Source organism: Brettanomyces bruxellensis, chromosome 9, assembly GCF_011074885.1.
Source record: "Brettanomyces bruxellensis chromosome 9, complete sequence".
NCBI lineage: Eukaryota > Fungi > Ascomycota > Pichiomycetes > Pichiales > Pichiaceae > Brettanomyces > Brettanomyces bruxellensis.
In genome coordinates this window covers 2,816,868-2,839,110 of record NC_054690.1, presented here as the reverse complement: position 1 = coordinate 2,839,110, position 22,243 = coordinate 2,816,868, and the positions used below count along the sequence as shown (strand labels likewise).

Below are 22,243 nucleotides of genomic sequence, written 5' to 3'. Positions count from 1 at the left end.
AACTGGGAGTAATTTTACGGTTAAGAACATTGTTTTAAGAAATGGGTCATAAAGTTAGAGGGAGACAAGCTAAGAAGGAAAGGAAATCGAAGCATGCGCATCATAAGCATAGCAGCAGCGAGGAGAAACACATGGATCACGAGTTAGAATCCGTTCACGAAAATAAGCCGGAAGAAGAACATAATAATAATGGTATAATTCTTTCCAAGGTTGAGCAAGTTGATCTTTCCTTGTTAAATGATGAGGGTCCATTTTTTGAAATAGATTTGAAAGAGGAACAGATGCCATTTTTTGGACTTTTAAATAGTGAGCAGGCAGCTTATTTCAGGCAAGCAGAATCAACTTTAAATCTTGATACATTTGAGACTCCTGACATAAAATTAACTTTTATTCAAAGTATATTTGATGAAGCAAAGGGTAATTCGCTTAAGCTAGCTACAAACCAAATTTGTTCGAAGTTGATGGAAAGAATTATTATGCTAAGTAACGAAGATCAGATGAAGCAGCTATATATGGAATGTCGTGGCTTTTTTTATCAGCTGTTCATTCATAAATATGCATCGCATGTTATGGAAGCATTTCTTGTTAGGGCAGCATCTTTCATAGAGAAGGAGATGCTAAAAAGGGATGACGAGAATTACGAAAAATTTGAAGATGAGGAAAAAAATATTTCGATGGAAGAGATCGTACTTAATATAGTAAAGGAGAACCAACCTAAACTGAAGCGACTATCTAAAAATAAGTATGGATCACATGTTTTCCGATTGCTACTACTTATTTTAGCGGGAAAGGAGCTTCCATCTTCCATAGAGTCTAATTCGCTTTTAAGATCTAAGAAATCGAAAATTGCCAGAAAGATGGTTGAACTTGAGGACACAGAGGATTATAAAAGAAGCTTTCAAATACCATCATCATTTGAACAAGCCCTATCATTAATAGTAGAGATTATGGTGAGGACGGAAACAAAAGAATCCTTAAGAGAAACTGCAATCGATCCAATTGCATCTCCTGTTGTTCAGCTAATAATTGAACTTGAAGGTAAGGCCAATAGAAATCGACCATTCTGGACTTTAACTTTTGAGAGGGCTGATGAACCAACTAATGAGAAAGAGAAATCGTTTGTTGAATATCTTCTTTCAGATCCAGTTGGCTCTCATTTTTTACAGACCGCTATATCAAATCAGAAAATGAGGAATATTAATAGGTTATATCATCTTTATATGGAAGACAGAGTTGTCAAACTTGCAAAAAGGGAGACAACGGGCTCGTTCGTGATACAGACTCTTTTGGAGAAATTAAGAGCCAAGGATCAGACAAAAATAATGGACCAATTGGTTCCTGTTTTGAATGAACTAATAGTCAATAACATTGGCATGGGATCCAGTATAGTAGAGTGTTCGAGAAGAAATAACGGATACTTAAAAGATGAAATCGTCAAGAAATTGTTTGACTTTTTCAACAAAGACATCAATGGAGTGAAGACCGACGATGACCAGTTCATGATGAACATTTTACAATTAAGGAAATCCACATTATATTCTACAAAAGATGACTGGCCAACATCGGAGGAGAGAAGAAGGGCAATGTTCTTAGAGGAGTTGATTGATTTTGATGATCATATCCTCAAGTATTGCTTAAAGTCCATGTTACAGCTAGCAGAAGAACCAAAACCAGTTTCACATGCGCATGCTCGAGAAAGATCTAAATACAATAAGAATGATGATAAAGAATCAGGGAAGGACACGGAAGGAACAATCAAGATGCAAGAAAAAGATATTGAAAATGCACAGGAAAGCAACTCTAATATGTTGATAGAACTGTGCGAACATGGTGTGTTTTCTCACATTGTCGAAGAATGCTTAATAAATCAGAGACGCGTGAGTAAAATTGAGAGAAGAAGGATATTAAATGCTTTAACTCCGCATGTGGTTGAATTAGCTTGCGATGCCCAAGGTTCACATATCGTTGATAAACTCTTTCCTTTTACAATATTCTTGAATATGTATAAAGAAAGAATCGCCAGTAAGCTTTTAAATAACGAGGAATTGGTGAAGCGGACTGTCTACGGGAAAAAAGTTTGGAAAAATTGGAAGATGGATGTTTATGCCAGACATTTTGGTGATTGGAAAAGAATGGTCAAACAAGAAGAAATTGATCAGGCAGGAGAAGATGGAAGCCATTTAAACCATAGTAATAGAGATAATGGGTACCAGCATTCTACTGGAATTAAAAAGAGGAGAATTAATTGAGGGAACGAAAAAAAATACCTGAGGCAGATAACCAATACATAAACAAAATGGTAACTGATAGAGTAAGAAAATAATAATTCATGCATAACTGCAATTGAAACATGGCTTAAACGTAGATAAAGCCACGCTACGCAGATAGTTTGATTCGTGTATGTGTAAAATTACTGGCCAAATAAAAATATGCTGTTTCCACTGACAAGATTTAATTTTAAAATTTAAAATTACTCTTGAAAACTAATGTGAATTGAAATGATTCAATTGATGTTGATCTAAGAAAACTGTATACATCCGAACTACCTTTTAAAATAGCGTTTTAGTGAATGGTAATCATGGGTGGGTACCCCAAATTTAAGTACTCTCACCATATAATATAGGATACGGTAATACTTTCCCTCCACTACAATTTTTGATCAAAAATTCTTATGGGAAAATATAAAAATTGTCAATTCCAAAAAACGGAAGTTTGTCAAAAGGACCATTACACTTTTCCTGAGAAGCAGAGCTAGGATTAGGGAAGAAACTTTATAATCTACTGAAACAGAATGTGGATCTTCGTAACATCATCACAATGCTGTGTGAAATGTCTTTTTATGTCACCAAGTTAATAATCTTAATGTCAGCAACGTGTATTTGGACGATCTACCAAGACAAAATAAACCTCGTGCACAATCGCCTTCATTGTTATTAATGTCCGGCGAGGTCGCATTGACTTTATTTAATAAGGCTCTCTCTTTTCCTTGATTGAGTAACTCCAATTTCAAATAAGAGAATGAATGCTTTTGTGGGCATATGTATCTTTTTTTAGGTTCAATTATATTGGCAGGGAAGGGTGGGGATTAAAAAAATATGGTAAAGAAAGTCGGGCAGTCCTCAGAATTTTTGCGTTCTTGATAAAATCTTTCGTTTTGGTACGAGCTAAATTAAACGTCTCAACGCGGAGAGCATTGAGGCTTTAAAAGATCTTTTATTTCCTACACTTCACGTTTTAAGAAATATGCGATCCGTGCTTACAGTCTAACGAGAGTAGAATCCTGTACGTTAATAATATTTATTGTTTAAAAATCAAAACTGAAACACCTCGCAGCTCGACATGAAACAATTTAATAGTAATTTTTGATCGATTTGAAGAGATTGGGCGTTTCAGAATGTCTGTTCCTGTTTCAGATGCAATTATATTCTTTATGGCGTAAGCCAAAAAAAAAAAAAAAAAAAATGAAGACAGCTCTGTTTGGTAAACTAGCTGAACAATGTAGCTTCCTTTAAATGCATTAGTGCATTCAGAGGAAACTACCAATGCAGCACTGAACGGCCCAAGATCGGTGACTTCAGGTTACCATTGCCTGCACAATAATAAGCGATAATAAAAGATGGTGGAAAAGAGAGAATGTGTTTCAAATATAAAATGTAATTGAATTTTCATCCGTAAGTCTATTCATTTTAAAGTGTTTCTGGTAGGTAAAGTTTTATGAAATTCAAATGGTTTTTCAGCACATAAGAATGCTACATATGTCATTCTGAATCCATTCTCATAATCATCTGTTACACACTAGTAGACATTAGATTTGCATCACGTGCACATTCACGGTATTTGACGCAAATCTTTTTTTTTTTTTTTCACACGAACGAACGGCGAGGAAATTTGAAGACCGGTGTTGATTCTTAAATTCCATTACATCAACCATTTTCTGTTTATTCATTTATTAGCGGAGGCATAATTTGTCATTTCCTGTCAATACTTTTTTATTTTACATATTTCTTTTGATCTCCCACACACAAAATCGCTATTGTTCCAAGTGGGAGTGACTTCCCTATTATTTTATTTTGTCAACGATTATTTCTTCCTGCACTGCACCTTAATATAGGGAAAGATTTTAAAGCAAGTGAGATTTCTTAATTAGACGATCGCGCAGATTTTAGGCAAAGAGGAGGTTCTGCTTGGTTGATGAAAACATTAGGCTTTCTAAGTTATAGCTCAAGTTCTTTCTTACCATACGCACAACAAACGCTTCTTATTTTTAACCGTACTTTACGAGTTTCAGAGTTTTTAAGTTCCTATTAAATAGGCTCCCGACAGTCAATTACAGTCATTCATTTGATAAGGTCTCTACAATCAGATCATTTTCTTTTCAACGTTTACAATATTACCATCAAGTACCTTTTTCGTTTCACTCACTCATTCGTCCATTCCCCAAACACCATTATCATCTAGTGCCTGCAATTTCCACAAATGATCAGCCAACATTCGATCTCAACAAATTCAGATAATTCAAAGAAAGGAACTGTTAAACCTCGCAAAGTCACATCTAATCCTGATGTTATAACTCACTGCGAGGTCGACGACAGTAACACGACGCTTTTGCCGGATGAAAAATTAACGAGAATGGAAGCCGAAGAGACAATAAAGTTGCTTGAGATTATACATGATCTTAAGTTTTTTCTGCTAACGGCGCCAGTTAACTGGCATGAAAATCAGGTTATTAGACGGTATTACTTGAACAAAGAGGAGGGATTTGTCTCTTGCGTGTATTGGAACAATCTTTACTTTATTACAGGAACAGACATAGTTCGTTCCGTAGCGTACAAACTTGAATTGTTTGGACGAAAGATTGTCGATCGCAAGAAACTTGAGGAGGGCATTTTTAGTGATCTTAGGGCTCTGAAATGTGGAACATCCGCTGTTCTTGAAATGCCAAAATCAAAATTTCTCAGATTTTTACATAGGAACCAATGCCTTCGTACACAGAAGAAGCAAAAAGTATTTTTTTGGTTTAGTGTACCTCATGATAGACTATTTCGGGATGCATTAGCTCGTGATTTAGAAAGAGAGCTAAATGGAATTCCAGGTGCTACTGTTTCAAATACAAAGTTTTCAAGAAGTTTTCATTATGATCATTCCAAGGGTCTTATTCCCCAACTTCGTTCACACATTCTTGCACAAACAGGAAAGGACTTCATTTATATTATTAGCGATACTCAGGAAGATCCAGCGGCAGAAGCGGTGGAGAATAACAAGCAGTTAGAGAATGATTTGAAGACGAATGATACGCAGGGTCGACCTTCTGAAGTTAAGGCCGAGTCTTCCTCTAAACTGGACAGTACACAATTGGAAAAGGAAAAATCAGAGGTCGAATCATCGCCAGATTTTCCATTGGATTATATTCAAAATGATCCTTTTCTATTCAACGTTGATGGAGTTGGCTCAGTGGCGGAGGGTAATGATTTCACTTATGTACAGAATCCTTCATCTGCTTTCCAGCCAGATCAGCCAGCTCTTTGGTTAATATCACCACAAGGTTTGGGTGTATCGGATGATCTACTTTTAGATCAGGCTACCCCGGTTGTTCCTGTTTTTAATACTGCAACTCCAGCACACTTACGGTTGCCATGGTCAACTTTTGCTCCAAATGCACCACGTACTTTGTGGAATTCCGGCACTTCGCCATCTCATTTGGGCTCTCCAGGACTTGCAATGCTTACTACACAGTCCCAAATGGATACGAAAAGAGGCCGAAACTCTTCAGATTTAAAACACACAGAGGAGCTGGACAGTGAAGTAAAGCTAGGAAGTGACAAAACAAAATCCCAATGCATGTACACGTTTGTCCCTGGGGCGTCTTCTCTTGCGAGCTCTGGTCTCTCGGCCATGAGTCTGAGAGGCAATATTGACAAGGATAGTGCAAACTTCGAAAACGAGACAAAACAGATCCTAACAGTGCCTACAATGACGGCTGGTGGGGAGCCAACTTTTTCTGCAGTTTTGTCACCTATGGTTGATACTGCTGGAGACAACTTACGATACTACTACGGAGCCTCTCCGTACTTTGCTGATTTTCCAACTTTGCCGTTCAGCCGACCATTTAGTGCAATCAAAAGCTCTAACGAGGGCAAAAGAAGCACAACCTCTCCAGCAATCAACACTGTAACTGGCAGTAGAACGCAAAACAAGATACATTCAGTCGAGGGAGGCCGTATTAAGAAGCCGAAAAAGAACCATTTGTTGAACCCGTCGCTAAGACACCTTGATTTGGATTTGGACTTGGGCAAAAATGCAGAATTGGAGAGTACAACAAGGGATGTTGGGGAAACAAAGACAGATGAATTGTCAAATAAACGCCAATCGTAAAATAGCGACGGATGAGGAAGCACTGAAGCAATTTATTTCCATACTTTTTTTTTGGGAAAGGATATTCATAAAACCTTCAAGTCGATTTATCAAAGATCATGACGTATTAAAAAAATGTATAATATTGTGGACAAATATATATTATGCAAGACGGTGGAACTCGAAACAAGCTGCTTGAAATTGGACGGCAAGTTCAATCTTCCTGTTATTAGTCGATTGCCGTGTTATGTATTAACAAGAAAAAAGTAAGTACCTTGTTTTAGGTGTTTGTGATACTACTTCGATGTTAAAATGAAATATTGACACTGTTTACATATTGCCAAATTACAAGTAAGGGTATTAGCATGGCTAAAATATATGAGAAAGTGATGGTGCAAAAACGGGTGACATTTGCATTAATTAAGACCAGAAAATAAAGTAAAAGTATATTAGAATCTGCCGGTAAAGATAGTAGGTACTATTTTGTGATTTATTTTTATTTTTATTTATTTATTTTTTTTTTGGCCTCGAGATAATTATTCCAATTTGGATTTGTCTTTTCAATATTCAACTCAACAACTCTTAGAAACATATGACATATGCCACACCGTAAATATATAAGGAAAAGTTATATCTGCTTGGAAACTTTTTTTTTAAAAACGAGATCAATAGTTGGAATCATTAGTCTCAGCAATACTTGTCGGCTATTACATCTGCTTTTAGCTGGGCCATCATCCCCTTCTGTTTCATGCTGGCGGGAAACTATTAAGACATCCGGAATCTTAAGGTAAAAAACACATATATGAATTCTGAAAACCAATAAGATTATAACAGTATTTACCTTTCTTTTTGAAGTCGAAGTGAAGGAATCTGATCTAGAATTTCCATCCCCACGCTTGTACAATATAAATATACATCAAGCTGATCTCAAGCCGCTACATCGAGGGATAATCAATTATATTAGTCAACTGAAAATAGAAAGCATCACTATATATCAAAGCTAACATCATGAATTTAGACTATAAAAGCTTTCTAGAAGGGAAATTACTTAAGGATCGGTATCTTAGGGTTGAAGGAATCAATGAAGGTTCTTTTGGCGTTGTCTCTCTGGCAAAAGATACCAAAAAAAAAAATATGTTAGTGGCATTAAAATATAATACATCCTCGATGGAAGACTTTAAGGCATTTGAAGGGGCAGATGGGAAATCAAACTATGCAAATGCTCCGATTGAACATCCGAAACTTGATAAAGAATTAATTCTAAGGGAAACACAAGAAGAAGTAAGAATGTTAAAGAAGGTCGGAAGACATCCGAATATCACCTGTCTTATTGATAATTTTGATACTTATATTGTCATGGAATACGTTCTAAGGGGAGATTTGCATGATGCCATTCAACTTGGAATTGCTCCTGTTTCGACCAGGGATGTCGTGGATGTTTTTATGCAGTTAGTAAATGCCGTGGAACATTGCCACAAAATGGGTGTATATCATAGGGACATCAAGCCGGAAAATATTTTGATTGCCGAGGACTGGTCAATAAAGCTAACCGATTTTGGATTGGCAACGGATCATCTTTGGTGCAAGGATTTTGACGTTGGGAGTGAAAGGTACATGGCACCTGAGCTTTTAGAGCACAACGATAGCGACGAATATAGAGCAGATAAAGTCGATCTATGGTCGATGGGAATATGTCTTCTAAACATTGTTTTTGGAAAGAGTCCATTTAGAGCTGCAGATTCAAAGGACAAACTATTCTTATATTTTGCGGCTAATAGAGAAACTTTATTTGACATATTTCCAACAATGAGTTATGATCTTTTTGGAATTCTGAGACATAGTCTTACAATAGACCCAGAGAACAGGAGCTTAGAACAGATGAAAGATGCTTTGAAAAAGATCGAAGTTTTGACGTATGATTATGAATTCGAGGAAGAGGAAGAGGCAGAAGAGGAAGCAAAGATGAAAGAAGCTACAAAACCATTTGAAGAGAATTCTATACGGAAGGAACAATTTATTCCATTAGAACTTCCAACTGAGCATCAAAAAAGAAATGAAAGGGAACTAGAACTTGGTCAGTTTATTCCAAAGTCCGCTCCTGAACATAGCTTATTGACCTCACACTTGAAGAATCTCAATTCTGAAAAGCATGATCCAGCCTCAAAACAAGATCATTTGACTATTGAAAGAAATATCCCAGATACAATACTGGAAGTGGAAGCAACAGAGAGAGCTAAAAAAAATTTGAAAAAGGATATATATGTGGTTCCAAAGGGTCGGTTTCCACATTACAGAAAACCAATTAACATTCCTACTGGAATTAGGCACAGGGATCGTTCCAGTGATGGTAGAGTTATCAAGAAACCATTAGAGAATACATTTGATAAACAATCACCATTTGCCAGGGAAGACTTCTTTACTCCTCATTCTGTTTTTGATCACTACATGCGGAAAACAAATCAGCATAGAAAATTCGATCATCGTGCTCGTGAGTATGAAAGAAGATATTATAACAACACCTCGGGTGATACTCATAGAAACAGAGCCTGGAAACAAAGAAGAAATAAACATATACAATACTCGGATAGATATAGAAATGGAAACAGAGTCCAAGGAAGAAGAAAAAAGGTTGCTTCGACACGATATTCGTTCAGAAATAAAAAATACGACTTAGATGGAGATTTGAATCCAAGGAATATTCCGGCAAGTCATCAATATCCAACTTCATCATTGTCCAGGTCTATAAAGGTACCTGTGATGAACTTCAGTAGTCCGAATGGAAAATACATTCCTCCAAACATGAGATGCCGGCCTCCTACACCTCCATCAATCTTGAAATCACACAAGGAGTCTCAGCCCATACCACAATCCGAAGAATTTGCTATTGATGATGACGATCTCTTCATGTTCGAGGAAGGTGGTGCGGGAAGAAACAATAACGACGCAATCGAAACTAATCACTCTGTGTGTGATGAAGAATTTGATTCACCGGATATCGACAAATTATCACAGAAATTTTCTGATGAGTGCGCCATTGAATCTTCGGACACACATGGTCACTTACTTGGTTCCCCAGTACTTCACAAATACGTACCTCCTCATCAAAGAAAAAGTTTCCATACACCTGTTCAGCACAAATTTGCAAGGCGTGACTCATTTGGCCGTAAACAAAACACACAATCACTTTCATCCTCAGTACCAATTAGGAAACCTTGCTTTTCTTTTGGTCGTCGTAGACCAAGAACTGGTGTTGATGATACGTATAGCCAACGTTCTAGGCCAAATTCTTTCATTTCAGGAAAGAGAGAGGCTGATAAGATGGTTTCGAATGACTTTGGGTTGTCGTACATAAATCTGGAGGAAGATGATGAAGTTAAAAGAAGACAGCTGAATAGCAATACTCGTGTACGGTGATTATCATTAATTATGTACACGGCGTCATATTCAAATAAACCATTTAAATACATATGAACTTTTTCCCCTTTCACTCTATAGATAAACAGGCTGGGACATAATCTTATGAAGACAAGGATATATAAATTGAAGTAACAAGCCTATTTTTGAAATATGCCTCTGTAATTTGCATGCTTCCGTTAAGCGTGAAATATTTATCTATAATTGAAATTAGAAAAGTTACATAAAACCTGGCTCTTTTTTTGCTCTATTAATTAGGGCTCTGGCACCCATTGCGATCGTTGGATTATAATGCTTTTCTAAAAGCAAATTCTCCCAAAGAACGGCAACCTCAGTATTAGCTCCTTCAATGGTTTCCGCATATGGTCGATAGACACCATTCTGAATCCTATCTTCTGTTGTATATAAACTGACAATATCATCATATCTCGATATCAATTTGCCAATGAATTTCATTACTGCGATGGTACTCTTATCAGGGAACTGAAGCATTGCAGTGTACAATCTTTTAGTAAAAGCCAATGAACGGGCTTGTGATCCGGATCTCGACTTAAAGAAAATAGCGTTTAACCCCTTGAGCAAAAGCTCTGCCTCAGTGGAAATGTTCACCGATGGCTTCATTTTGAGGTCTGTAGCAAGTGGATCCATGAGTCTCAAGGTTTTGTATGAAAATTCAATTTCAGCATCTTCGGAAAGCAAGGGCAACAACCCATAAAGGTATTCTACAAATTTGTTCAAGTCCAGATGAACTCTTTTTGATGGAAGATATGAAAGAAGGGAAAATGAGGTAATAACACACAACAATACTTGTCGAGTTTGAGAAGCGTTAAGAAACATAATATTGTCATTCGAAGAATCAAGTAAATCATGTGAAATCTCTCGAAGAACTTGTAAGAAATCACCAATCATATCAAGGTTCACTTGACGACCATATTTTGAAATACCTTCTAAAACAGGGGCCATAAGCTTTTCAGGTCTACTTCGGAGTATTTCCAAATATAGGGTAAGAAGTGTTCTTAGAATTTCTGCTTGAAATCTTTCTCGTTCTTCTGCAGTTATTTTGAACTCTGCATCTTTAATTTCCTTCTCAATCTTTTTCTTCTCTTTAAGTTCCTTTCTTTGCTTTTTCGTCAAGAATACCTTCTCTTTTCTTTTCAGCTTGATCTTTTTTTCTTTCTCCTCAGCTGAAGCATGAGGATCATAATCTCTCAAAACTGTTAACGAAAGAAATATATTAACAACACTCTCATCCACTTTCATATTTCGGCGTCTGATTGATCTCGACAACATCCTCGAAATATCTAGAGATATACTACCCAAATCAACATCCTCAACTAAAAGTGCCTCCAATGTTTTTACACATTCTTTAAAAACATCATATTCAGCAGCACTCGCAGGTTTGTGCATAATCCTACGAATTAAAATCCTCATAAGATCTGACCTGAAATTGAAAAACCTAAGAGGCGATGCCAATTGACATGCAGCACGTGTAGACAAAATTCCAAGCACGATGTCCAAATCAGTGGCTTTCGGCGAAGTACTGAATTTTAATGAATGTAAGGAGAGAACATCCAAGTATTTCCTATAGTAACGCACAAGGTTCTGTTCAAAAAAGCGAACTTTTTGAACATCATTTGACATCTTTTCGTGCTTTTCGGCATCTGTTAATGGCCTGACTTTATAGGAGGGACATATACTCTTAAAAACTGGAACAACCGATAGAAGGGAAAGCTTTGCGGTGGAGGGCACATGCGAGGACATCATTCGTAATAATTTTGCAAAGAGGAGAACATTATCTTCTGGATTTTCCATCAAGCTCTCAGCCATTTGAGCGATATCCTCCTTAATCTTTTTTTCCCTAGTTTCCGGGGACAATTCTTTATAGTCTTCATCATTTGCTTCATCATAATCTGGCACATTTTCATTTCCATCAAATGGCGCAATATCATTATCTTCATCACTCTTTTCCGACTCCACTTCGTTAGCTTCGTTCTCTGAATCACTGTCTTTCAGAACAATACGTTTTAAACCACCATCCGCTGTCTTCACAGGTAAACCTTCAGTAGCATCACTGCTAACTCCCTTGAAACTTCTAGGAGTCAACTCATAATCTTCAATCTTATTAGCATCCTCCTTATACATATTATGATGTCTTCTTGATCCTACAGATAGTGCGTCATCACCACGAGAATCATTCGCAAGCTCGGCGAATACATTTGACTCAGATAAAGGATCATTTCCATTCTTAGGACGCTTCGCCGCTATGAAAGTTTCTTTTCTAGACCTTTTTCCCATGACAAATAATAAAATCCCTTCTGAGTATATGATTAAATATCTAATGATATTCGGATGAATCCTCGGTAGGTACAATCTATATCTAATAATACGTATTATATATTCTTCAGACTACAAATCGGTATAAAGTAGGAGAAAAATTTTAAGTGAAAAAAATTCAGATCAACAATGTACGGATGCCTTCAGCTTTTTTTCCCCTAAAATTTTTGTCCCATACACATCCTTACAAATGAAAGTATCCCCACTATTTTCCCAGCATTTCCCCACAACGGAGTATACAAATCCGTGAATAGGAATATCCGACTACACCGCAGTGACCCGCATTTTCCCACCACACAGCCCGATCATTTACATTAAGTTTATTACATTTGTCGGGGAATTGTATGAAAATCGGCTGCCTGTGCTTTATTTTATTGTGTGAAATACTTGTCTTTGTGATCTTTTATTATCTTTCTCCGATCTTCCATTCTTCATTGATTTTTTTAATTTTTTCTCCCTCTTAAAATTTTGTTACATGGCCATTACTACAGTTGATAGCATCTCGTAACCCGTTCTGTTTGCAAACTCCTTTTCTTTCTCCTTACCCTATTTTTTTTCTTTATTTTCTATGGTTTTATGCTGATTGATATATCATTTCTACAATTTGATTGCAATTGACATTTCACAGGCGCGTAATTTTAAGTACCGACGTGAATTCAGCTACAATTTTCAAACGCTCTATTTGTTGGTGAACCCTGCTGTATCCGGGAGAAAAGCTTTCTTTATACAAAAATGTTCAGAATTATCAATCTACAGGCTTCAAGAAGTTTGGCGAAGATTTCATTGAGTCGCCGTACTTTCAGTACAACATTGATGAAATTAGATGCAACGATTTTCAAAATGCCAGCCATGTCTCCTACAATGGATGTGGGTGGTGTTGTTGCCTGGAAAGTCAAAGAGGGTGATGATTTCAGTGCTGGAGATGAGCTTTTAGATGTTGAGACAGATAAAGCCACAATGTCAGTTGATGCTGGGGATGACGGTAAGCTTGCAAAAATCATAGTTCCTGGGGGCACAAATGATGTTAAAGTCGGAGCTCCAATTGCATTTATTTGTGACCAATCTGATGATTTAGCAACTCTAAAGTATCCCGCTCTTGATGCCGCTTCTGCACCAGAGCCTGCTGCTGCTGATACCTCCAAGCCTGCAGCTGCTGAACCTACACCAGCTCCAAAGGCATCTTCGAATAGTGTTACGGGTGGTAAGGCTAATCCAGATCAAGTCTTTTTCCCATCTGTTGAATTTATGCTAGCCAGAGAAGGGATTTCACGGGAAGATGCTCTTAGTAAGATCACCGCAACAGGTCCTAACGGCAAAATTCTTAAGGGTGATGTGCTCGCTTATTTGGGTAAAATACCAGCAGAGGAAAACACCAGAATTGCTTCTTTCATAGCAGATAGTGAGAAATTAGATCTCTCTCACATAGAATTAGCTAGTAAAGAGGTCGAGGAACCAGCAAAGGACGAAGCCAAGGAGGCTGCTGGGGAGAAGGCTGCACCAGAGACGAAGAAGCCAGTCAAACAACCAACATTGGTTAAGGGTGAATTCATCATTTCAAAGGAGATTCCCCCTAAGGTTCTTTCTAAGTTGATTGCAAGTGCTGTGGCAAAGGCAGAAACTGCTGCATACGCTACAAAGAACTATGCCTCTTCAGATCTCATTGATCCTCTATTTGAGGATTTGATTGCTCCTCCAAGAAATGCGGAAAGGTTCAAGGTTAACTACAGCATCAGTGTGGTTCCATCCAAACCAACGGCTACAGATGAAATCATTGATGATTTCGATTTTGAGCCATACGAGCAAAAGCCAGTCAAGAAATCATCCACTCCGGCAACTGCCGTTAATGTTGAATTAACCTGCAACGACAAGGTTTATGACTCCAAAAAGAAGGCTGAGGCATTCATTTCTAGATTTGGTAGCTACATTAGTCAGATCGAGGGAAAGTTTGCTTAATCAGAACTTCTTGCCTCCAAATTTTTATTTTCCTTTTATCTGTTATTACGAACTGTATAGACGATTTGATGACTTTCTATTCCAATAGGGTAGTTGTTGGCAGTTTTTGATCTTAGGAAAGAACACGCTTATGTTATTTTGTTTTCCTTAGTTAGTTGTAGCCGAATTTATTTTCAACTGGATATAAATCAAGCTATTCATGGGTGGTAAAATGACTGAAAGTTAGACTTAGAGTGAAAGGAGAATTTGAAGGTAGTAAGCACCAAGTCTAATCATAAAAAAAAAAAAAAAAGCACTGCCAAAGCGCTCTCGCTATTACATATGCCTGTAACTAGTCATCCTTCTTATCAGTCGTTGTATCACTGCCTTTTGCTGATCATTTGTGATGCTCACTTTTGAAATTTGAAAAAGGTGTTTGAGTAATTAGAGAGGATATGCAGTTTAGCGGCATAATTCCAGAAATTCCCTACATACGGGTGGACAATTTCATAAAATTGACTGATCAGGTGCATTATGGTTTCATTTCTCATGCACATTCTGATCATCTATCGGGTCTTGCTAATTCCATTGGAAACCTTCAAATATACTGCACAGAAATCACAAAGAAACTAATTTGTTCATTGGAAAAATCAAAATATAATAAAAACCTCGACAAATTGCGGCCATGTCCGATGAACAAAACATTAACCTTGGGTCAGGGAAAGATTAGAGTCACATTTATTCCAATATACCATTGCTTGGGATCTGCCATGATTCTCTTTGAAACGCATGATAAGAATGTATTATTTACAGGAGATGCAAGATTCGATATGCCAACAATTTTTTCCTTAAAAATGAACCAGAAACTAATGAAATACACAGCGAGGCACCGCATGCTTGGATGCCATATATCTTGATACAACTTTTGCGTACAGAACTCAAAATATTGATATAATGGATAGATACATCGGAATTAGGAAACTAATTAACATGATTCGGAAATACCCAAAAGGAACCACATTCCGATTATTGAACACAACTTTTGGATTTGAAGAGGTTTGGATACGGCTAGCAGATGCGTTTGGGGTTCAGAGCTTTACTTTTGGGGAGGAAATGAAACGAAGATTTCGCTACGTTCATCATCCAAAAGATCATTCGCAGTTGTATGTCAACCCAGTCGACACTTTAGATAGTCTCCTGGTGCAATGCGAAGGGAACACATCCTGTTTAGATACAAGATACCAATTTTTTATTGGGAAAGAGTTTGACCAATGTATGGTATCAATATCAGCATCAATAGACCTGACAAAATTTGAATTTGACAATATGTACGGCGAGAAGAGAATGGAAGAATTTAATTCTGTTGAAAAACGGACTAATATGAAGTATACATTTTATTCATGCGATTTTAATTATAACACCGGAAATTCTACGACTAGAGTCTCAAAGGCGTACATACAAAATAAAGAGACTGGATTATTTCTGCCATTAGATCTTCGATTCATATTTTCTAGACACAGTTCATGTCGGGAATGCCTTACATTTATATCATTATTCAAGCAACATGTTTGCGAATTATATCCTATAGTAAGTGACGTCCGAACATGGATGAGAGGATTTACTATGAAGAGATACTTTTCATTTGCTTGCCTTTGTCAAAACTTCAGATATGATAATGAAATGATTTCCAAGTACGGACAATCCCCCATTAATAATAAGGAAAAAATCGAAATAGTTAATTATTGGGACTATAGCTTGTTAAAAAATGAAGATAAACGACATGAGCTCGAATTTATGGGTCAGTTCAGCGGATACAAAAGAACTCAATTTTCAGAGAAATTTGCAATATCACGCCTGAACGTACTCTCTGGGTGTGACCGGGCTGTTGTGACACGAAATCGTAAAAATGCTATAGAGGACCTTTCCAATGCCATAAATAGAGGTATCAGTAGAAATACACCGCTAAGCCCAAGTGATTCGAATTCAACTGATTCTCAAAGTTCAAAATCATCAGGACAGCTTAAAGGTGCGATGGTTGCAAAGAACATTGAAATTGATGAAAAACTGAAATCCGAGAATTCCACTTCGTTTCACGTAACGTGCTCTTTTAATTCTTCGGCAACAGCTAGCGACGCATCTTCGTCTACATCTGCGTCATATGCGAAATACTCCCGGTGGACTAAATTTGAGGTTGACGTCAAACCAACGAACAGTCGAAACCGTTATAATTGTGACTTCATCGAGTGTAACGAAAACTCCCAAAAGAAAAAGAGAAGAAAGTTACGTGCAAGAAATATCACTAAAATAAGGGAAAGGATTTCACATTTAATATGAAGGAGGTGAAATTAAAATTAGGTTCATGGGGTAAAAAGATTTTTGGGAAAGCGAGAAACGCTCTTTGGTGAAAAATTTCTAGGCCGCGATCATATCAAATTTGCTCATGAACTAGCTACTCTATGCATCACAGATTATATGCCTTTTATTTCAAAAGCAAACAACATTGATTGAGAAATAAAAGGGTGAACTGTCTTGTATTCAAGCTAAGATAGCATGACGACTTACACACAAATTTCTGGACAGGAATACTTATTCGATGCACACTGCCATCTTTCTCCTGGGGTAACTCACACGAAGTACAACAACTTAAAACTACAATTGAGCAGAAAGATAGATTTTGAGCGAGGCTTCAATATTCAAAAACGATATTGCTTAAATATGATGTCGACGAACTTTATAGACTATAGTTTGATTCACGATCTTTCGGAGAACTTTCCCTGCTTCGTAAATCCGAATTACGGCGTGCATCCTTGGTTTTCACATTTATTTACGTTTGAAAATTTTGATCAGGAAGACGGATACTTGACAACGATGGAAATAAAAAGAAAGCATTACAGTTCAATTTTTCAACCCTCAAAGGAAATATCAGACGAATTACTCATGGCTTTACCTGTTCCAATATACTTCCCTGAATTTATAAAGAGGATAGAGCAACTTCTATTAGAAAATCCGAAGAGTGGAATTGGTGAAATTGGAATTGATAAAGTGTTCAGGGTTCCTCAATGTGGATATTTAGGGGTTAAAGAGTGCCAGGAATGGATCGACAATCCAAAATTAAAAAGTAAGGTTTTTGAATGTACTGATCGATCCCCATTTAGAACAAGCATGGAACATCAGGTCAAAATTTTGAAACAATTTCTCTTATTGGCAAAGAAACTACATAGGCATATTAGTTTACATTGTGTTGGAAATGATGGTAAGCTGTTTAACATTTTAAAAGAAATCTTCGGAGGAGGAAACGGCAAAACCTATTCGAGCGAATGGATAGACTTACACTCATATTCAGGCTCGATCGAACAAATTAGAGTTTATACAAAATCTTTTCCAAACATCAAGTTTAGCATCAGCAAGGTGCTAAATTTAGAGCGATACAAGGAAAGGTTACGTAAGGCATTTGAACTTCATTATGTTGGTGTCCAAAATATTTTGTTGGAGTCTGATCTTGGGTTAGATGGCCTTTATTGGGAAGAACGCCAGAATCAGAAATGTGAAGATGACCGCTATGAGTTTCTCATAAGTCGCAAAGAAGGTGCACAAAATAGACATACAGGGCTTCTTAAGGACACGTTTGAACAGCTAGAAAAACTAGGACCGGGTATCACTCTTCAAAAGCTGGACAAGAATTACGCAGAATACCTAAGTATCTCTGATTAAAATCATAAATTTACAAATTATAAAAATGCTTGCGTTGCTAGCGTTGCTTAGTTTACGCTAGACCTTTAAGTGGGTGAACAATCCCAATAAAGTTAAATATTTCGGAAGCGTTTACCAAAATACAAAGTTATTTTCCTATTCCCGAAAGATAACGAATATTTAAATGTATAAAGGATGATAAATTAAAATGATATAAAACGGATTGAATTGAATATGAATAGCATACCGGATGCAAACATTTTAGTTAGTGCCTCAGGCACTAATAGTTGAAGAAATCGAGAGTATAAGTGTTAAACCACTAAAATATTGTTGTATGATTTCGGCAGTTTTTCATACATCTCAGTGCAAAAATTAATTCTTCATGCAAATCATTTGGCTGATCATCAAAATCGGAGGAAATCTTTATATTGGGTATATCCGTAGCTTCTGTACCTTCATGCTGCTCCGTCACGTCAGAATTCTCTCTATTAACCTGGGAAAATAACGAACAAGAATCTGGTGTGGGTAAATTCGTCGAGTGAGTCGACAAGCTAAGATAAGATTCAATCGAATTACTATGTGGGCGACTATGATCAACAAAATCATCCTCGGATGAAACAATAGATGACACCGAGTCAGAATGGGAGTAATCCATTGAAGTTGAAGAAAGCCTTGTTCCAGAACTGAGTGCTTGGGAACGGATTGTATTACTTTGTCTGCGGCGTCTCGGCGTGCAATAATCTGTTGGAAGAACCACACGAAGATCTAAATCGAGCGAAAGCTCATGTGCAATATTAAGCTTGTAAAATAATTGAATGAATGTGAAGGGATTATAGCTTGCAATTAATAACTGATCAGATGGAAATATGAGACGCAGAGCAAATGCCTTTGAGGAATAATCGCACGCATTTCCATACTTCACGAGCTCTTGAAGCGACCAGCTGCCAAAAAGAGTCGAGTCTTTTTGTAATGATTCCATAGCGTGTTCAATGGGAGAGAAAGCAACAATTCTGCTTTCAGTGAGTAGGGGTTTGTAAGTTAATAGTTGCGTTGTCAGCACCATCTTACTAGAGACCTTATTCACTGGAGTCACGCATGAAGTAGACCTGCTTCTTTTTCTAAAGGGTAATAAATGTAGTACTTGGGAAAAACTATTGCGCCTCGGTGGTGGTGACATGCTATAACTCCTTATTCTCATAATATTACGTACCCTGTTAGACTTTATATTCAAATCTGGATCTATACTGCTTGGATCGAGATCATCAAAAAGCTTTGAAACACATTTTGCAATCTTTCCGTGCAATCTCCTGATGATAAGTTTTGTAGACTCTATTGACACTATGACAGGGAAGAAGCTTCCGGGTTGGCCGGTTTTGATCTCAGCACCCTCATCAAGACAATATCCTATTGAAATGTGCCTGACTGATGGTGAATAAGGTGGTGGTAAAGAGCTTGAGGGAGAGGATGATTGTCCAGGACTAATTTGCTGCATCTCTGAATTTGAAACATGTGGTTCCGTCAAATGACTCTTACCCATTGTAGAGTAAATGTCTAAGTATAGTGGAGGTTCTGTGGCAGGCATGTCTGTGTTCTGTGTTAGTATACATCAATTTGTTTTAGTATACAAATATCACAAGACAAATATTTTCTGCAGAAAGTAACTTTGCGCTATATTGGATACGACCCTCCAACAAGTCTTTCAAAAGAAAAGAAATGTATATAAGTACTCTCAACGATCATATGACTATCACATGGCAATAAAAAGGTAGAAACGACCCTAAATTATTACCCCCTTCTTCAAATTTCCATATGCCTCGATTATCATGCGTCTTCCTCTCCCATCTGCCAATGCCCTACTACCGAGGGATTGTTTCGCGGAGCTCGGGGTTTTTGCACAATAATGAAGGGTATATTTTATTTTTCAAAGAAAGCAAGCAACCCAATTCGACGATTATTATTACATATTGCCTACAAAACAAAAAAAGAAACTGTCTGATTCCACGAAAAATTGCATTGTTACTCCTCTTTCCCTCACAAATTAACCAGAGGGGAAACGGATCACAATCAAACAGAAAAACAAGACAAAAAAAAAGAGATAATAAAAAACGCTTATCGTCCAAAGAAAACATATAATAAGAAAATTTAAATTCGCATAGGGGAAATTCAGGTATTTCAACTGTCGTTTGGATTAGTTGCAAAATAATAGTATCTCTTTATGAAAACAACATACTAGTTATTATAGGTGAATTTAGGATGGTTAATCAGAACGGCCGGCATTAGTGCAAACCAAAATATTAAAAAAAATTTTGTCGCATGCTATTCTTCTGTCTTCAAAACCGGTTCCGTGTTAAATTGTGGAGAACAAAGAAAAAGAACAAAGGTTATTCACAAAAAACAATCCCGGAAATGAGCCGATACAATGCCTCGCATATATATGTGATCTACCCTAATGTTACAGCTTTTCTAATCCGGTTTATTCCATTTCTATATGCATACCTTTTTATATAATGAATAATAATCAAAACAAAAAACAAAGGGAAAAGGGTGACAAAGAAAAACTGTTAATAATATAGTTTGTGCTAATAATAATACCTAAAGATATTCAATCCAAAGTCATATGACCAGAAGCGATGCACAAATTGCTTAGGAAAGTGATAATGATCCATTAGGTCATACGTGCTGTTTTCATTTTATTATTATTTTTTTATCAAATATTGTGATCGGCTTAGTCTCAAACTTGGCGAAGGTATCAAAGCAACGCACGCTTCATCTTCATCTCGCAAACAATGCTACCCGGTTTGACGTCATCTGCATATTTCCACAAAGTAGGGAATCCAACAATCTTATCAGAATCACCGGACTCACCCGAGCGGATCAAGACTGGAACGTGATACTTGTTAAGCAACTTCTTGAATCCTGAATATCTTGCAAAACTCTTCTTCAAAATATCTAAGTGAACTTTATCTTTGAAAATCTCTAGTCTATACCGACCACTCATATTTGGATCGATACAACTAAACTTCAGGAAGAGTCTCTCATCGAAAAATAACCACTGCGTTGGCTCTCCAGATTTGATATCAAATGGAAGCACGTGAAATCCCCTACGAGGATCTTCATTTGCTCTACTGATTTCCATCTCGATACCATCATCAGAACGCTTGACGTCAAATTGACACTTTAGAAGCGTAAATCTGCTTGGCTTCTTGCCGTTCCAAATATCTTCAATCAAAGAGGATTTATCTTTCCTTCCAGTAACTTTTGGAATAAAAGTCGAGTACTTATCATCCACCTTAGTGAATTCATGGAAATAGTTTGCACTTGCACTAACTTGGTACATGTCCAAGAAGAGATATCTGTCCAAAGCAACATAATTAAGCGGACCAATCATGTCTGCAGGGAAGAAAAGTTTCAAAGACATGGTCTTTGGATCTATGACATCCGCACCCTCCTCCTGAAGTCTTTTCCTAATATTGTTCATTCTTAAATCCACAATCTTGTTGAAGCTTTCAACCTTTGCCAACGAGTCAAGAATCTTTGACTTCTGCAAGGCTGGTGGCAACTTATTCTTATCATCTTTGAGTAGGGAACGGAAGTAATTCCGTTTTGTGAGACCAGGAATGAAGTTAGTTCTATCCTCAAACCACTTGAGCCCCGCACTCTTGCAATAGCTCAGAATCTCACTTTTGTCTATATTCAGCATTGGCCTAACCACCTTTAAGTCTAAATTTGGTGATACAATAGGATAATTACTAACCGGCTTCATAGATCTCAATCCAAACAAAGTGGAATTATTCAACATTCGAAGTAGAAACGTCTCCAGCTGATCACTTCGATGATGACCCATAAAAATATCACCCGCACCAACTTTCTCACAAGCTCCTAGCAAAAGTTTGTATCTTAGCTCTCTAGCATTCTTCTCCATCTGCTTTGGACCTATCTTCTGATTGATATCAAGAATATGATGCTCAACAGGTAATTTAGAAACAACTTCTCCCACTTCTTGAGCTTCCTCGGCACTTTCAGGGCGAACATTATGGTTCACGGTTATGGCATGAATGTGCAAGTTTTGAAGCTTTTCTTCTTTAAGTCTAACAAGCATGTTCAATAGTGCCATAGAATCGGCACCACCCGATAATGCCACTGCTATGCATGCGGGAAAGGCATGTAGGTCAGCAGCGAAGATCCTTGTCAAGTTGGCCAAGAACTTCGTATAAACACCTGTTGACATTTTTGTAAGTTAACTGCTGTTATTCGTCTAACTTCCTCTATATCTAGCTGTAACCGCCTCTCGTGTTCAAAACTATCAGGTTCCGTTGCCAAATACTATGCTACGTAAATATGGTACGGGCTCGTATTCGTATAGAAGTAGGGGACAGTTTATTTTCGTACCACGGATGCTACTTATTTATAGTGAAATACTTTTTTTTTCTTATACCCCAGACCGGAAAAATCCCAACCGAAACTGCGCGACTCATTTGGCGTGCCACTGGTTTGTTTTCTTCCACCTTAGCTAACAAAGTAA

The 22,243-nt window shown here is 37.3% G+C and overlaps 9 protein-coding genes across 9 annotated transcripts; 6 read left to right on the top strand and 3 right to left on the bottom strand.

Moving 5' to 3' along the window:
* Positions 1-41: 41 nt before the first annotated feature.
* Positions 42-2,249, top strand: BRETT_003047 (uncharacterized protein; the record flags this gene model as incomplete). Its single annotated transcript, XM_041281563.1, has 1 exon — positions 42-2,249. The coding sequence occupies one exon, from the start codon at positions 42-44 to the stop codon at positions 2,247-2,249; it is 2,208 nt and encodes a 735-aa protein (XP_041139354.1).
* Positions 2,250-4,476: 2,227 nt separating this feature from the next.
* On the top strand, positions 4,477-6,372 carry BRETT_003046 (uncharacterized protein; the record flags this gene model as incomplete). The annotated part of the gene is made up of 1 exon (XM_041281562.1): positions 4,477-6,372. One exon carries the CDS (start codon positions 4,477-4,479, stop codon positions 6,370-6,372), a length of 1,896 nt encoding a protein of 631 aa, XP_041139353.1.
* Positions 6,373-7,485: 1,113 nt separating this feature from the next.
* On the top strand, positions 7,486-9,765 carry BRETT_003045 (uncharacterized protein; the record flags this gene model as incomplete). Its single annotated transcript, XM_041281561.1, has 1 exon — positions 7,486-9,765. The coding sequence occupies one exon, from the start codon at positions 7,486-7,488 to the stop codon at positions 9,763-9,765; it is 2,280 nt and encodes a 759-aa protein (XP_041139352.1).
* Positions 9,766-9,984: 219 nt separating this feature from the next.
* Positions 9,985-12,060, bottom strand: BRETT_003044 (uncharacterized protein; the record flags this gene model as incomplete). The annotated part of the gene is made up of 1 exon (XM_041281560.1): positions 9,985-12,060. One exon carries the CDS (start codon positions 12,058-12,060, stop codon positions 9,985-9,987), a length of 2,076 nt encoding a protein of 691 aa, XP_041139351.1.
* A 771-nt stretch (positions 12,061-12,831) lies between these two features.
* Positions 12,832-14,052, top strand: BRETT_003043 (uncharacterized protein; the record flags this gene model as incomplete). The annotated part of the gene is made up of 1 exon (XM_041281559.1): positions 12,832-14,052. One exon carries the CDS (start codon positions 12,832-12,834, stop codon positions 14,050-14,052), a length of 1,221 nt encoding a protein of 406 aa, XP_041139350.1.
* Positions 14,053-14,985: 933 nt separating this feature from the next.
* On the top strand, positions 14,986-16,365 carry BRETT_003042 (uncharacterized protein; the record flags this gene model as incomplete). Its single annotated transcript, XM_041281558.1, has 1 exon — positions 14,986-16,365. One exon carries the CDS (start codon positions 14,986-14,988, stop codon positions 16,363-16,365), a length of 1,380 nt encoding a protein of 459 aa, XP_041139349.1.
* Positions 16,366-16,749: 384 nt separating this feature from the next.
* BRETT_003041 (uncharacterized protein) lies at positions 16,750-17,742 on the top strand (the record flags this gene model as incomplete). Its single annotated transcript, XM_041281557.1, has 1 exon — positions 16,750-17,742. The coding sequence occupies one exon, from the start codon at positions 16,750-16,752 to the stop codon at positions 17,740-17,742; it is 993 nt and encodes a 330-aa protein (XP_041139348.1).
* Positions 17,743-18,040: 298 nt separating this feature from the next.
* Positions 18,041-19,303, bottom strand: BRETT_003040 (uncharacterized protein; the record flags this gene model as incomplete). Its single annotated transcript, XM_041281556.1, has 1 exon — positions 18,041-19,303. One exon carries the CDS (start codon positions 19,301-19,303, stop codon positions 18,041-18,043), a length of 1,263 nt encoding a protein of 420 aa, XP_041139347.1.
* A 1,167-nt stretch (positions 19,304-20,470) lies between these two features.
* On the bottom strand, positions 20,471-21,949 carry BRETT_003039 (uncharacterized protein; the record flags this gene model as incomplete). The annotated part of the gene is made up of 1 exon (XM_041281555.1): positions 20,471-21,949. One exon carries the CDS (start codon positions 21,947-21,949, stop codon positions 20,471-20,473), a length of 1,479 nt encoding a protein of 492 aa, XP_041139346.1.
* Between the last annotated feature and the right edge of the window lie 294 nt (positions 21,950-22,243).